Raw genomic sequence first — 15,460 nt, 5'->3', positions numbered from 1 at the left:
TACATGTCATAGTGATGGATGGCCAGAATTACAAATGGATTAGATTTGATTGTTGGGAAGCTCTTCCTGTGTGTTTAAGAATGAGACATCGCTCAGGGGTTAAGAGCCCTTGTTGCTCTTCCAGAGGAACTGGGTTTGGTTCCCAACATTCATATGGTGGCTTACAAGTATGTGTAACTCCAGTTCCAGGGGATTCCACTTCCCCTCCTCACATCCAGAGTACTATGCATGCACATGGGATGCGTACATACATGTAGATAAAACTAATACATGTTAAAAAAAAAAGAATAATTGCATTCATGTAAAACCTTTGGAGTAGGCTAAGTGGTAGCATGCTTATGTAACATGTGTGAGCCCTTGGGTTCAATACTCAGTATTGTACCAAAACAAACCAAAAAAGTTAAAAGCTTGTTGTAGGTGGAGTTATATAAAATATCATTACAAATAACTACAAGGAAGAGGCCATCCACAATCACTACTTACAAAGGTAATTGTCAGTAGTGGGTGCTGACATTCTGACATTCGTATGCCTCTTTGTTTTTTTGTTTTTTTTTTTGTTTTTGTTTTGTTTGTTTGTTTGTTTTGGCTTTGGTTTTTTTTTTAAATATTTATTTTTATGTATGAGTGATCTGTTTTCACACACCTAGAAGAAGGGATCAGATCCTATTATAGATGGTTGTGAGCCACCATGTGGTTGCTGGGAATTGCACTCAGGACCTCTGAAAGAACAGCCACTACTCTTAACTGCTGAGCCATCTCTCTTCAGCCTGCGTGTATGCCTCTTTGAGAGAATGCCATAAGAAAAATAGAAAACTCTCTATCTTATTTGTATTTTTAAGATGTATTTCATTTTTAATTGTGTGTGAGTGTATGCACATATCAGTGCCTGACAAGTTGAGAGCATCAGATCCCCGATCTCCCTGCCTCTCCTCTGTATGCCGTAACTGGAGTTACAGACAGTTGTGAGCTGCTTTCGACTAGGTGCTGGGAATTGAACTTGGGTCCCCTGCTGAGGTGTACTTAACAGCAGAGTAAGTTCTTTAGCTTCCTCCCCTTTAAAAACATCTATCTTTATATTATTTTTGCCAAAAGTATTTAGCACTGACTCTGATCATGAAGAGACAACCTTGGATGTGGAACAGAAAAACACTGCCTAAGATGTGAAAAAAGAAGAAAAAAAAAAAAGCAGACCGAACACTTTGATTTTGTTGGAGATGGAAAACCAGACAGCTAGATAGTCAAACAAAAGAAGCCAAATGCAGTGCCCAAATTGAGATTTGTTCCTGATTAGAAAATGGCAGCTTTGAAAGACATTTTGAACAATTAAGAAATTTTGTGTATGAGCTTTATATTGAGTGATGCTAAAGTTAATTCCTAAGACACAGTAATTATATTGTGGTTACGGAAGACTAGAGTAACAGTTTCAGGTGAGGTTTCTGATGCTGCATCCTACTTTCAAATAATTCTGAAGGGAAAAAGGGGATTTTCTTTTCTTTTTCTTTTTATTCGTATTTGTTTGTTTAAAAATGTTAGATATGGAAAGAGTAGTGCCTGGTAGAATCAGGTGGAGGATTCAGGTATTACTCCTTTAGCTTGTCTGTGAGTTTCAGTTTTTCTCAAATATTAGAGGGAAAATCTCTTTAAAAGAAAAGCAATACTAATTAATCTTTTTCAGTTTCTAGTTTGTGTTACTGCATTTTTTCCAGCAAGTATGAAAAAGCCGGGCTTCATTAAGTGGCATTTATTCAAACCTGCTGTCTTTAAACCTTCATTCTCTCTTCAGAATCCATTTACCGCAGAGGGGCACGCCGATGGAGAAAGCTTTATTGTGCAAATGGCCACACTTTTCAAGCCAAACGTTTCAATAGGGTAAACTTATTTTATTGGATTCTAGTAGTTTTAGACATCTATTTTTATTTCTTTTTTTCCTTTCTATGAGAGAAAGATAGTTTGTTATTAATCTTGTTAGTTCTTTTAAAAGGAGTAAGCAGTGAGCCTTGTATTCCATTGCTCTGGCAGCGCCTCTAGTTTTAATAGAACATCCTTTCACTGCCCAGTATTCTGCTCCACTCACAGCCTTTCACTCTAAAAGTGTTTCAGGTGTTTAAAAAGGTCAGGACCTGATGAGATCAATGAATGTCATTAGTCTTAGGTTAAACTTCCAGTGTCTGCACCTTATTTTCAAGAGTCTGAAAAAAAAAGATGTGGGTGTTTAGATTTATAAGAAAATTATGTCTAAATACAATTCAAAGCAGACAGAATTTATCAAAGTTTATTGTGTAAACCCTTTAATTCCATTTCCATTGTTTAGAAACAATAATAGTAGCAAACACTTGGCTAGCTTTTACTGTGTATCAGTCAGTTTCCTGAGTGCATTGCCTATGTCCATTCACTAAATCATTACAACAACCCTGTGACATAGAACTGTGTATTTCCATTTCATAGATGAGAAAAATGAAGTTAAATCTTGTCTTAAATGTTTCAGCCTGTAAGTGCAAAACTGGGGTTTGAGAGCAAGCAGTCTGCTGACCTAGCCTGTGTTTAGAGACACCACTTTTCTGACACCCGTTCTTACTGGGTTGCTATAGTTGGCCTGGCACTTGGTATATAGCTAAAGTTAGGTTAGACCTTGTAGTAAACCCTTCTGTCTGTCTAAGTGCTGGGAGTGCCTGGCTTAACTTCTTTTGGTAACTATCCATTTATGGATTCTACTTCTATAATTAACATCTTACCTAAATTCATCAATATCAGTAGAAATGAATGCCAGGGATCTCCAACTCTTATTGCCAGTGCCCCTGGAATTACCAAAGCTTTGGACACTCAGCTCTCTAGGAAGGCAGGGCTTTAGTTTGCCCTCTGCGTAATATGGAAGGCCACATGCTTTATTAGCCACTTACTCTGTGTTCATTACTGGAACACTTTTGTGAAGATGAAAATTTCTTGAGTTTGACATTAGAAGGCAACATGGTTGTATATTCACTGTCTCTTTGAAACCAGCTGTCTTCTGTTTAGTTTTCATTGATCTTCAATAACCTTTGAAGACAAATTATGCATGAGGAAATTTTGGTTTGTTTGATTTTGCCATAAGCTGACAACTGATATCATGATAAGAGGAATTCAGTTAGAGAAGAAAAGCCACTTATTTTTAAATATCTTAGATTTACTTATTTGGCTTTTTTGAGACAGCGTCTCACTATGTAGCTTTGGCTGGCCTTGCACTCACTATGTAGACCAGTCTGGCCTTGGATGTATAGATCAGTATGCCTCTGCCTCATGAATGCTGAGATTAAAGGCATTATGAGCAGACTATTGGCAAATAATTATGTCTGTGGATTTGTTTTGTTTTTTTGTTTCGTGGGGGGGGGGGTTGAGACATGGTTTTTTTGTGTAGCTCTGGCTGTCCTGGAACTCACTATGTAGCATGGGCTGTCCTGGAACTCTCAGTAATCCGCCTGCCTCTGTGTCCTGAGTCCTGGGATTAAAGGTGTGGTCCACGCCAGGCTATGATAAAATATCTTTGAATTTACTCTTGGCAGCGTGCTCACTGTGCTATCTGCACAGACAGAATCTGGGGACTCGGACGACAAGGATATAAGTGCATCAATTGCAAACTGTTGGTTCATAAGAAGTGCCATAAGCTTGTCACAACTGAGTGTGGGCGCCATTCTTTGCCACCGGTAAGGCAGAGGGGTTTTGTTTCCTATATATGTGTATAGTATGCTTCATTTAACAAGGGCAAAACTGGAAGGTATTTAGAAAATACAGTGTGTAGGAGTACTGTACATTCCACTTAAACTATGTAAACTTTGGAAGTCTTAAAATAACTAATAGCAAATGCTATCTAGGCAGCATTCTATTTTCAGTTGTTTGATAAAAGTTATTTCATTCTCAATCAGTATTCAAACTGCTTTCTTTTTTTTCTTTCTTTTGGTTTTTACTGAAACAGGGTTTCTCTGTGTAGCCCTGGCTGTCCTGGACTTGCTTTGTAGGCCAGGCCTCATAGAGATCCACCTGCCTCTGCCTCCCAAGTCAGGCCCAGCTTCTCTTTAGTATTGTACTATAGGAGAAACAATTGCTTTTTAGTCATTTAAAGTATTGAATTATTTTGTTCATTACTTTGAGTGTGTCTTTTTTTTTAAACATGCTTTTAGTAAAAATGATATCATGGATATATGTCTTTTTCTAACTCATTTTTTTTACTGAACAATATGATTTGCTATTTTTTTTTTTAGATTTATTTTATTTATGTGTATGTATCTGTTTGAGCATATTCTGTGTGTGTCCTGGCCATGGAAGCCAGAAGAGTGTCAGATCATTTGGAGTTGAAGTTATAGGTGGTTGTGAACTTCTCAGTATGGGTGCTAGGAACTGACTCAGATCCTTTGCAAGAGCGGCAAGCAGTTTTAACTGCTGCACAGTCCCTCTGTCCCCGTAGTTACGTTTTTGTTCTCTCTTTTTTTCTTAAAGATTTATGTATACAGCATTCTACCTGCATGTATGCTGACATTGCCAGAAGAGGGCACCAGATTCATTATAGATGGTTGTGAGCCACCATGTGGTTGCTGGGAATTGAACTTAGGACCTCTGGAAGAGCAGCCAGTGCTCTTAACCTCTAAGCCATCTCAGAGAGAGGTGTGTGTGTGTGTTCTTTTGTGCACATGTTATGCACGTGACCACAACGTCTGTGGAGGTCAGAGAATAACTTGGGAGATGGTTTTTTCCTGTGTTGTCTCCTGTCTCACATAGGTGGGTCAAGTTGACAAGCAGTCTGTTTATGAAAATAGGTTATTTATTGATGGCTCATTTATGTGAAGATTATTTAGCTAATTTGTTCAAGTTTTCAGTATGAATTTATAGTTTAGGGGGGCAAGTTCACTTTTTAGGGGAAACCCTAAAAATTATAATCATAATCTACCCGTTTCTGTTTGTGGGGGTTAACTTCCGACTTGATCCAAAGTGGAAACACCCGGGGAGAGTCTTGGTGAGCAGGTATACAGTTTGGGTTGTGGGTATTCAGGTGGAATGACCCTCCGTGAGGGCGGCTCGTTTATGGATACATATGGGCTGTGTGTGAGTAGAGAAGGCTGCAGGCCTGCCCGTGCCTATTAATGTTATGCTTTTGACTGTGAATGTCATGTGACCAGCTGCTTGCGTGTCTTTCTTGATGTTCTCCTCAATGATGGACTGCAGCCTGGGAATAATTATGTTACCCTTCTCACCTAAGTTGCTCATTTATTGGTATATTTTATCACAGCAACAAAAATGAGATTTTCATGAGTAGTCTTAATTGGTGTTCGTATGTTTAAAAGAAAGGCAGTGGCCAGAGTTAGTGACTAGATGAGACTTCAGGGCAGGTACTGATGGCATGCTTATTGTTAAAGCACTCCAAAAGTTGTAACTCCATACTTAATGCTCTTTCTAAGTTGACTTGTTCCTGATGCTGTTATTAAACTTGGAGGCTTATTAATTAATAACAGATGGGTTTGAATAAGCCTTGTTCCTTAGGTTGCTGGCAGGTAGTTGGTTAAGTCCATTTCTGAGAGGTATTTGTTTTCCTTTTCTGGCCCTTTGATATTTTTGAGACTATACAAAAAATAGGAAACATACAAAATATTACATATAGTTTTAAGAGGTTTATAGTATCTTAAAGCCAACCTCTGAACTTTCCTGCCAAAGACTTAAAATGCAGCCCAGAGGGAGAAAAAGGTAATTTAAAAGAGGGAATCACATTAGATAGTTCAGTGTTATTTTTCAGTTGACCTGAAATCACTTTTTTCTTCTTGTAAAAGTGTGGTGTTATGTCATTCATAGGAGTGTTGCATGGCTTTATGTAGTTAAGTATTATAATAATAATGTAATTCATGTCACCTAGTTTTTCACATTAAGTCTTAGTATGATACATCTCATTGAAATACTGTTGTTTCTGAATTTATAGAGACTTAGGGACTTAAAAACAATCTTCTAAGTTACTGTGTCTTTGGAAATGTTTGTAGGAACCAATGATGCCAATGGACCAGTCATCCATGCATCCAGAGCATGCTCAGACAGGTAAGGGAGTAGAGTAGCAGTTGGAGACTATGCAGTAAACATCCTTCTTTCTGTCTGTCCTTTCTGTCCTCTCCATTCTTCCCTTTCCCCCCCTCTCTTTCCTTTCTTTCATTCTTTTTTCTTCAGTAAGTTCTTTCTCTCTCTCTCTCTTTTTTTTTTTTTTTTTGGTTCCTTCTTTCGTTCTTTCCTTAGTTTGTTCATTTTCTGAGAGTTACTCTGTGTAGCTCTGGCTGTCCTGGAACTCACTGTATAGACCAGACTGGCCTTGATCTCAGAGAACCACTTGCCTCTGCCTCCCAAGTGCTGGGATTAAAGTTTTGTGTTTTTTTTTTTTTTTTTTTAACTAGTTTTGTTTAAATGGTTTATTATGTATACAGTGTTCTGCCTACATGCTAGAAAAATGGGGCACCAGATTTCATTATAGGTGGTTGTGAGCCACCATGTGGTTGCTGGGAGTTGAACTCAGGACCTCTGGAAAAGCAGCCCTTAACCTCTGAGCTCTCTCTCTAGCCCACGATTAAAGTTTTATGCCACCTCTCCACCTGTCTCATTTCTTTTTTTATTTTTTTAATTAGCATCCAGGATATTAGATTTCATCATAGCATTTTCAAATAGAACTTTGGTTGCTTCTCCTTCCTGTTTTCTCTTACATTTTCCCTACCATAAGCCCTTCTTTCCTCAGGAGTCTCCTTTCAACTGTCCTGTGGCAACTTTTTTTTTTATCTTAAGTACCTAAGCATATTTTGTGGTGGTAAAATTGTCACAGTATTTTAATATACATATTTAGCACTTGAAAAAACAACCGTGTAAACTAACAATTGGCTTTCTTAGTTCAAATAAATTCTTTTGAGAATCCTCCAGATTGAGCAAGCCTAGTTTCTTTTTCAAAGTGAGAAAGTACAAAGCTGAGTTTGGAGCCATGTTGACTGTTGAGGCAACTTGGTTTTATTTAAATCTTTATTCTGAGAATGTAGAGATACAGCATAGCAAACTGACTGTGTGAGATGAGGTTAGTGTTTTGTTTTGTTTTTTTAAGGATTTATTTATTTATTTTATGAATGAGTGCACCTGTATACGTGAAGAGCACATCAGATCACAGTATAGATGGTTGTGAGCCACCATGTGGTTGCTGGGAATTGAACTCAGGACCTCTGGGAGAGCAGACAGTACTTTTAACCACTGAGCCATCTCTCCAGCCCCTGAGCTTAGTGTTTTAAACAGGAACAAAATCTTAAGTATTGCATTTGGGAAATTCTGAAGCTAAAAGAATGTTTCTGGAAGGGCAGACTGCTCCATTGATCATAAAAGAAGTTTGAAAAGCCTGTGCTAAAGGCTTCCTTACTCCCACAGCCCCTAGCAGCTTTGGTGAGTAGCAGCACTGGCCTTGTCAGTTCTTCATCTCTGTGAGAGTCAAGCATTTTTAAGATCAAGAAACAAGAGATGAATCCATTGGCCTGCCATCTCTGTCTTAGCATACTAAAGCATTAAATAGGATTTGTGGTCACCTATATAGAACAAATTATTCATAAAGAAGAGAAAAGGTAGCAGTTAGCTGCCAGGTGGTTCTTCTTCTTTGCTTTCACTTTTTTTTTTTTTGGGGGGGGGGGTGCTCGGGGATTTTCGTGGCTATCCTGGAACTCATTCTGTAGACCACACACTGGCTCCGAACTCAGAGATCTGCCTGTCTCTGAGTGCTGGGATTAAAGGGGTGAATTACCGCTGCCTGGCCCACTACTCATAATAAATAATTTAGGACAAATGTTAAGCTTTACCTAATTAAACTCAGTCATATGTATAAACTAAGAAAAACCATCAAAAAATTTTAAGCAGAATTCATCATTGATTATTTGTTTTCTTTTTTAATATTTGCTTTTGAATTTTCAGTAATTCCATATAATCCTTCAAGTCATGAGAGTTTGGACCAAGTTGGTGAAGAAAAGGAGGTAAGATAGTTTCTCTTCCTATGTACAGCATCATTGGCCTTTTAGAAAGACATAATCTTTTAGAATATAACACTGATCTGCTTAGACATTAGATCATAACAGTAAAATACAAGGAAGATACCAAATGGTTTTTAGAGTTTTATTTTGATTTAACTTTTTAATTAAGTAATTTTAATTATGAAATAATTTGAAAAGTTATTTTTACTTTAAGATAGCATAAACAAAAATTATAGTGTATACAGGAATAGCATTTAGTACTTCATAATAATGTTTGAAACATTGTAGACTGTTTTGTGTACTGATTGCTTACTTTAAGCATGAATGATTAAGTGCTTAGTTGCCACCTAAAATATTGCTGTTACTGCTGCATGTGGAGATCAAGGGACGGTTTTGTGGAGTCGATAGTCTCTAATAGTCTCCATCCACCTGTACATGGCTTCTGGGGATCCAAATTAGGCTGCTACACCTGTGTGGCAGACACTCCTATTCCACCATTTAAGCCAGATCAACTGGAGCAGTAGTTACAGGCTGCTGGCCCCTGCCTGATGTGGGTGCTGAACTTGGGTCCTCTGCCAGAGCAGCCAGTGCTCTCAACGACTCAGCTGCTTTTCCAACCTGAGTTTACTGTTTCTGAAGCAGAGATGAATTAAAGCCATGGCCAGTTTTAGAAAAGCTTTTGGTGAGAAAGCAAGCCATGTCTCACCTATTCCTGGTTTGTTGTCTTGCAGGCAATCTTTTTCCATTTCTAGTTGTGCGAGCAGTGCTTATGTCTGTTTTTCGAATGTATGTATTTCTGGCCAGTGAAGATTATTTTTTTACCTTTTTCTTTCTCTTTCTAGTGTTTGATGGGTATGTTATTTTGTGCTTCTCATTTATCTTCCAACTTCTTATTATGGACATTTGGAACAAAAGTAGTAGACAGAATATTGTCGCAAAGTCTCGTATACACTCCTTAGATTAATTAATTAATTCCCCAGTTAGTTATGAACACACAGTGGTTAATCTTGGCCACCCACTACTTTCTCCAGCATAATTTTGAAGTAAATCTGTTGATCCTGTGTTTTTGTTTTTGTTTTAAGATTTATTAGTAGTTTTTGCCTGCATGTGCACCTTCAGGCCAGAAGAGGGCACCAGATCTCATTATAGATGTTTGTGAGCCACCGTGTGGTTGCTGGGAGTTGAACTCAGAAACTCCAGAATTGCAGCCAGTGCTCTTAACCTCAGAGCCATCTCTCCAGCCCTGATCCTGTGTTTTTAATTTGATATCTTATACTCTAATGTAGTCAATTACTTTTGTTTGTTTGCCCAGGCTGGCCTGGAACTCTCTGCATATCTGAGGATGGCTCAGTCTCCTGATCTCCCTACCCACCCTCCCAGATATGGGATTACAGGTGTTCAGCAAGCACCCTGCCCAGCCAGCTGCACCCATATCTCTACTCTGTCTGTTTACCCTTATTCTTTCTTTCCTGTTTTTTTAAGGCCGCATGTTTACTTTTACGTCGCCAGGGTTGTTAACATTTAGAGCCCATCCTGCCACTGTAACAAAATCTTCCTTGTTTTGTTCATAGGCTGAATGAGTCAGACAAAGGAAGAAAACCCTAGTAATAAAAAATGAGTCCTCTGTTCTTCTGGATCCATGTATTGCCAGTGTTTCTCTGATCTGTTTTTCAGTGCTCCTTTTAATTCCCCTTTGTTCCTTTTAGAAACTGCCATTGGCATTTCATCATCATTATTCTACTGCTTTGCTTGTTTACCATTAAGATTTGCAGTTATTTTTTAAATGATAAAAGTAGGTGCAGCTAGATGAATTTCCACACAGTGATCACTATTGACCTCTCAGAAGTAAGTTCTGTCAGCACTCGAGAGGCCGTTTTGTAGTTCCTGGTCACTGGCAGCCTCTCTTCTCTCCAAAAAGTACCTATTGTGTACTCCCCTCAGATTACCTTTGCCTTTGTTTGTTTTTGTTCCAGCTGTAGAAACAGATTCATACAATATGCAGGTCTCTGGAGCCTTTCATATAACACAGATGCATGCTTCACAAAGCAGTACCCAATTATTTTACCAGTTCAGTTAATCTGTCCCACTATTCAGTTTTCCCTCTTGGTTGGAATTATTATGATGAGTTACGATGGAACAGTCTTATAAATGTGGTTTGGCAACTGGCCCTGTTAATGAAGCCTGTTGTCATCCCAGCTACTCAGGAGGCTGAGGATAAGTTAAAGGGCTGCCTGATACTGAACAAAACTGAGCCAGCCTAGGCAACTTAGTGAAGACCCGTTTCAGAAGGGTTGAATGGTAGAACACTTAACATTGTTTTATAAAATGAAAATCCCAACTTTTCTATTTTACCAATAAAGACTCAGGAGCCAGAGGCTAGGGTGAAAACCGACTAGCTCAGAGAGGCAGATAAAACACCCAGCTGATCTTCCTTCTCAGCTCAGGTCTGGATGGAAAAAACCCAAAAGGCTCACTAGCTCATCTGACAGCCCAGGGGCAGAAGGCCAAATAAAACCCAAGGCCGAAGGCTTGTAGCTCAAAGCCCAAAAAACCAGGGAGCTGAGGAGCTGAAGCCTAAGCTAAAGCCAGAGTTGAACTAATAGCCTTTTCTTCGTCTGCACACTGTCTTAAGTACCCCTCAACTCAAAGTCCCTCCTACTCTTTAATCCCTGTCAAGCTAGTTTCTTGCTCTACCTCTTAACCTAGGGTTAACTGTGTTAAATCCTGTGTACAGAAAGCTCTTGGATTAAAGTTGTGTGCTAGGCCTGAGTGAACCACACCATAATCACCTGTTTACAATAAACAGTTCTTGAATTAAAGGTATGTGATAGGGCTCAGGAGGCTGAGGATAAGTTAAAGGGCTGCCTGATACTGAACAGGTCTGAGGCAGCCTAGGCAATTTAGTGAAGACCCATTTCAGAAGGGTTGAATGGTAGAACACTTAGTTGTTTTATAAAATGAAGATCCCAACAGACAAGATCAACCACAACAAAAACGAAAAACAGGGTTTTACAGGTCATAATTTGAGGGTTCACAATGCTATCAAATATTCTGCAACACTCTTACTTAGCACACATGAGCTCTTGAGTTCCGTTTTTAGTATAACATAAAACACAATAAAAATTTCAACCCCCAGAACTACATTAATTATGTAAGTAAATAAACAAGTTAAGTGCATAACTAGATGTACTGAGTAGTATGTACGCTGTAAGACACAGTGGCCAGTCTTTTCATAGGTGAGTTTATACTTCCATCAACAGTGAATGAGAGTTTCATTGCTTCTCATTCTTGTCCATACTTTGTATAGTCCATCTCTTTTAAGCCAGTCCTTTGAGTGGATAGTAGCAATGTATGATTTTTTTTTTAAACTTTTTTGTTTGTTTTGTTTTTCAAGACAGGGTCTCACTGGGTAGCCCTGGCTGTCCTGGAATTCACCCTGTAGAACAGGCTGGCCTTCAACTCACAGAGATCTGCCTGCCTCCGCCTCCTGAGTGCTGGGATCAAGGGCGTGTGCCACCACCACCTGGCCTTAAACTTTTTTTTTTAAAGCTTGTCATTCTATTGTTGGTTTATATGTCCTGCACCCTTAAGATTTACTACAAGCTGTTAATACTGTGATCATTTTCAAGATGTACTTTAAACTCAGCACTTGAAGTTTAGTCCTTCTCTCTTCCTGTCGTCAGTGCCATTTTTGCCATATTTTAAAATTCCATTTGTGTGTGTAGGTGGTTAAAGCAATGCTCTTTATTTAGATTTGCCCACATTTACCCACTTTGTTCTCTGTGGTAGTGTCTGTCCTTTTCTGCCTAATGTTTTATCTTTTTGAAGAACTGAATTAGTATTTCTTTAATGTGAGTCTACTATTATGAAATCTAATTATTCTTTATAATCTTTTAAATTGACCATTTTTAAAAATATTTTTTAGATATATTTCTTTCACGTGTATCAGTGTTTTGCTTGCATGTATGTCTATGTACCACATGTGTGCTTGGTGCCTTAGGAGGTTAGAAGAGGGTATTGAATCCCCTGGGACTAGAGTTACAGACAGCTGTGGGCTGCCATGTGGGTTCTGGGAATGGAACCAGAAGCCTCTGGAAGAACAGCCAGTGCTCTTAACCTCTGAGCTATGTCTCCTGCCCATGACCATTTTTTAAAAAACAATGTGTTTTTATTGTTTTAATTACTTGTATGTTGAGGGGGTATGAGTGCATGTGTGTGAATGTGGGTACATGCACATGAGTACAGGTACCTGCAGCGGTCAGAGGAGCTTTTCTTTCTTTCTCCCCTCTCCTCTTCTTTTCTTTTTTTATTTTCTTGATACTTTTCTCCAGAGGATTTCTGCTTTATTCTTGTGGACATTTGTTGATTATGTGTTGATGGTTTGTAGTACTGGGCTATAGGCATGGTCCCTAAAGGTGTTCTTTTTGGTTTTGCAGGAATCTTATAAAAGATTATGTTTAGTGGTCTATATAAATTGACAGGAGCTTAAATTCCTAGTTCTGAATGAATTACAAGAGTTACTTTGCTATCCCTTTATCTAATACTAAATCTACCTTTAACTGAACTGCCTCATGTCTGTTTCCTGCCTATAGCATCTCATATACTTTGGAGTGCGTTCTCTCACTAGCAAGTTACATTTCTCTAGCTTCTACCAGACTCTTAGTAGACTCCTCCATCCATTTTAATTTAAATTCTTTCACAAAACCAAACAGATAAACACATCTACCAGTGTTATCCTGTCCACATATTTTATTTTCTTTATCAGTGGTACCTCTGCTCTCCAGTCATGAAAATCAGTGTCATTTTTAATTCATCTATCTGTTGTAGTAAATAAAAAATGAGTGTGGTTGGGCTATATAATGTTTTTTATTTGCCCTGTAATTATCATGGCTATATTATCTAACCTGCTATCACAAATAATAAGACACAGACACCTGTTAGACTTACAATTTTTTATTTGCTTTGGGCCAGGCAGATATTTCACTTACACTGTCTCAGTATCCTCACCATCCATCTCCTAGCCCCCATCCAATGCCATCTACCTTAATCCTTTCTATCTGGACCACATTCCATCCATAATCCCATGGTACTTGAACCTTAGCCAAGCCTACCCCATGTTGCCCTGCTCAGGTATAGACCATTAATCAACCAGTCAGATATGTCTGAGGCAGGTTTACAAAACAGAGATAGGTGTAACCAGATCTTAAGGGCCAGTAACACACATCAGACCAACCTCCAACATATCTCCATGATACTTATACTTAAACTTTTCAGGTCTTTTAAAGGCATCCTTTAATACTCCTCAAATTTCAACTATGTTCTTACTACTTAACTCACAAGCTAGCTTATCTCTTAAAGATTGAATGTTTTAGAATATATAAGAGTTAAGAACTTAAAATATTTTTTATGTTAAAATACTTTAAAATCATTATCATTAGAACAGTTTGTTAGAAATATAAAGTACTGAGGAAAATATTTCCAGGTAAACTTCTGTTGCTATAAATACTCTCAACAGGCAATGAACACCAGGGAGAGTGGGAAAGCCTCGTCAAGTTTAGGTCTTCAGGATTTCGATTTGCTTCGAGTTATAGGGAGAGGAAGTTACGCCAAAGTACTGTTGGTTCGATTAAAAAAAACAGATCGCATTTATGCAATGAAAGTTGTGAAAAAAGAGCTCGTCAATGATGATGAGGTAAGCACGGTGATGTCTTTCTACTTTTCGACAAACCCTGGCATGCACAGGGCACAAGGTTTAATACAGAGTACCAAACATGCATATACATTCACAAAACCAAAGTCACACTGATTCAGAGTTTGTCCATGATGATTTTGATCTACTTTTCTAAGCACATGCTTTAGGTAAAAATAAAGTGAAGGCATATTATTATCAAGAAAAGTACTTGACCTTTTTAAGTTAGCTGAACAGTTTCATAATACTAGACATTTTGTTACGGTATTTTTCTCTTTGTATAAGTTTTGTCTCATAACAATGAGTGGTTCTGATATTTAATCTAATTAGTTAACATTTGTGAATGGTCAATGATGAGTTGCTAAGAACAAATTTATCATTAGCTTTGGTCATTTCGTTTGACATAGATTTCTTTGCTGCTTTAAATAGGATATTGACTGGGTACAGACGGAGAAGCATGTGTTTGAGCAGGCATCCAATCATCCTTTTCTTGTTGGGCTGCATTCTTGCTTCCAGACAGAGAGCAGGTAAGGTTAAAGGGTAACAGAATGTTGCTGGGCTTCATACTTCTTAACGTGGTATATAAGAAGAATCTGTTTCCCATAATTCCCAAAGTGAGAATACTTATAACTTCCTGCTACAGTCAGTGATACCAGTTTAACACCAGTCACTAGGCATAAAAGAAGGAAACAGAGGGAAAGAGAAGGGGCTCCCAAGAAACAGCAGTAGACAGCCAGCCCTTCAGATAGCCTCCGTATTCTTATCTTATGACACAGTGTCTTATGTACCTTCAGTGACATTTAAACATGAATCACCTAGAAAATAAGATTGTGCTGTCGTAAGTAGATCCACACTGCAAATGGTGCTACTCTAAAGTAGAATTCGAAGTTGGGTCGTGCTGGGTCACTTTCTGGTGTCCATGCCCCTTGTTTCCCTAATTTCACGGCAGCATAGGTTAAAGACTGAATCATTCAGAATGCTAATGCCATTGCTGTACAACTTGCTTTGACCTGAGGTTTTGCCTGTGTTTTAGGTTGTTTTTTGTCATAGAGTATGTAAATGGAGGGGATCTAATGTTCCATATGCAGCGACAAAGAAAGCTTCCTGAAGAACACGCCAGGTAAGGTTTTGTTTGAGTTGGATTTTTTTCCTCAGGGTTGCCTGACCTTTTGTGTCTAATAGTTGAAAACAGCACATAAACAAGTTACCTTGTTAGTTTATTCTTTGTAACTCATGAGGAGGCTGAACTAGATTAATTTACAATATAAATTATTATATATCTATTACATATTATCATAATCCTCTGTGTTCATTTTGTATTTAGAGTTTTTCAAATGGTTACTGTTCATAACAAAGCCATATATTCTTTTCAATTTAAGGTTTTACTCTGCAGAAATCAGTCTAGCACTAAATTATCTTCATGAGCGAGGGATAATTTATAGAGACCTGAAGTTGGACAATGTTCTGCTGGACTCTGAAGGACACATTAAACTCACTGACTATGGCATGTGTAAGGTGAGAGCCTCTCCAGGCAGCTTAAACCTGTCAGTTAGGTGACTTCATGTTTAGATGGGAAATAATCACTGCCGTGTTTGGGATGATTTGGAATTCTAACCCGAAGACAAGTGTACTCCCTGGTTATTCGGCCAATTGCAGAATTCCATGTCTTCTGTGATTTGTGTGTTATAGAGGGTTAATTATTTTTAATTGGTTGTAACTTTTTGTCTTGAGAGCTGTTACGTTTGAAGAAACTTTGGAAATAAAAATTACCTTCAATCCCATT

At 38.3% G+C, this 15,460-nt stretch overlaps 1 protein-coding gene across 3 annotated transcripts in view; it reads left to right on the top strand.

Annotated features, from left to right (window-relative positions):
- Positions 1–15,460, top strand: part of Prkci (protein kinase C iota) — a 61,938-nt gene that overhangs the window by 35,985 nt on the left and 10,493 nt on the right. For all 3 annotated transcript variants that reach the window (XM_055626043.1, XM_055626042.1, XM_055626041.1), the window contains 8 exons: positions 1,784–1,869; positions 3,537–3,677; positions 5,994–6,048; positions 7,933–7,991; positions 13,504–13,680; positions 14,107–14,204; positions 14,711–14,797; positions 15,057–15,192. In XM_055626043.1, the coding sequence (XP_055482018.1) occupies positions 1,784–1,869; positions 3,537–3,677; positions 5,994–6,048; positions 7,933–7,991; positions 13,504–13,680; positions 14,107–14,204; positions 14,711–14,797; positions 15,057–15,192 (839 nt within the window). The remainder of the gene's footprint in view (positions 1–1,783; positions 1,870–3,536; positions 3,678–5,993; positions 6,049–7,932; positions 7,992–13,503; positions 13,681–14,106; positions 14,205–14,710; positions 14,798–15,056; positions 15,193–15,460) is intronic.

This window comes from Psammomys obesus, unplaced genomic scaffold, assembly GCF_907164565.1.
Source record: "Psammomys obesus unplaced genomic scaffold, mPsaObe1.curated_primary_1811, whole genome shotgun sequence".
NCBI classification, from domain to species: domain Eukaryota; kingdom Metazoa; phylum Chordata; class Mammalia; order Rodentia; family Muridae; genus Psammomys; species Psammomys obesus.
The sequence above is the reverse complement of the archived record's forward strand: the minus strand, read 5'-3'. Positions and strand labels throughout refer to the sequence as shown.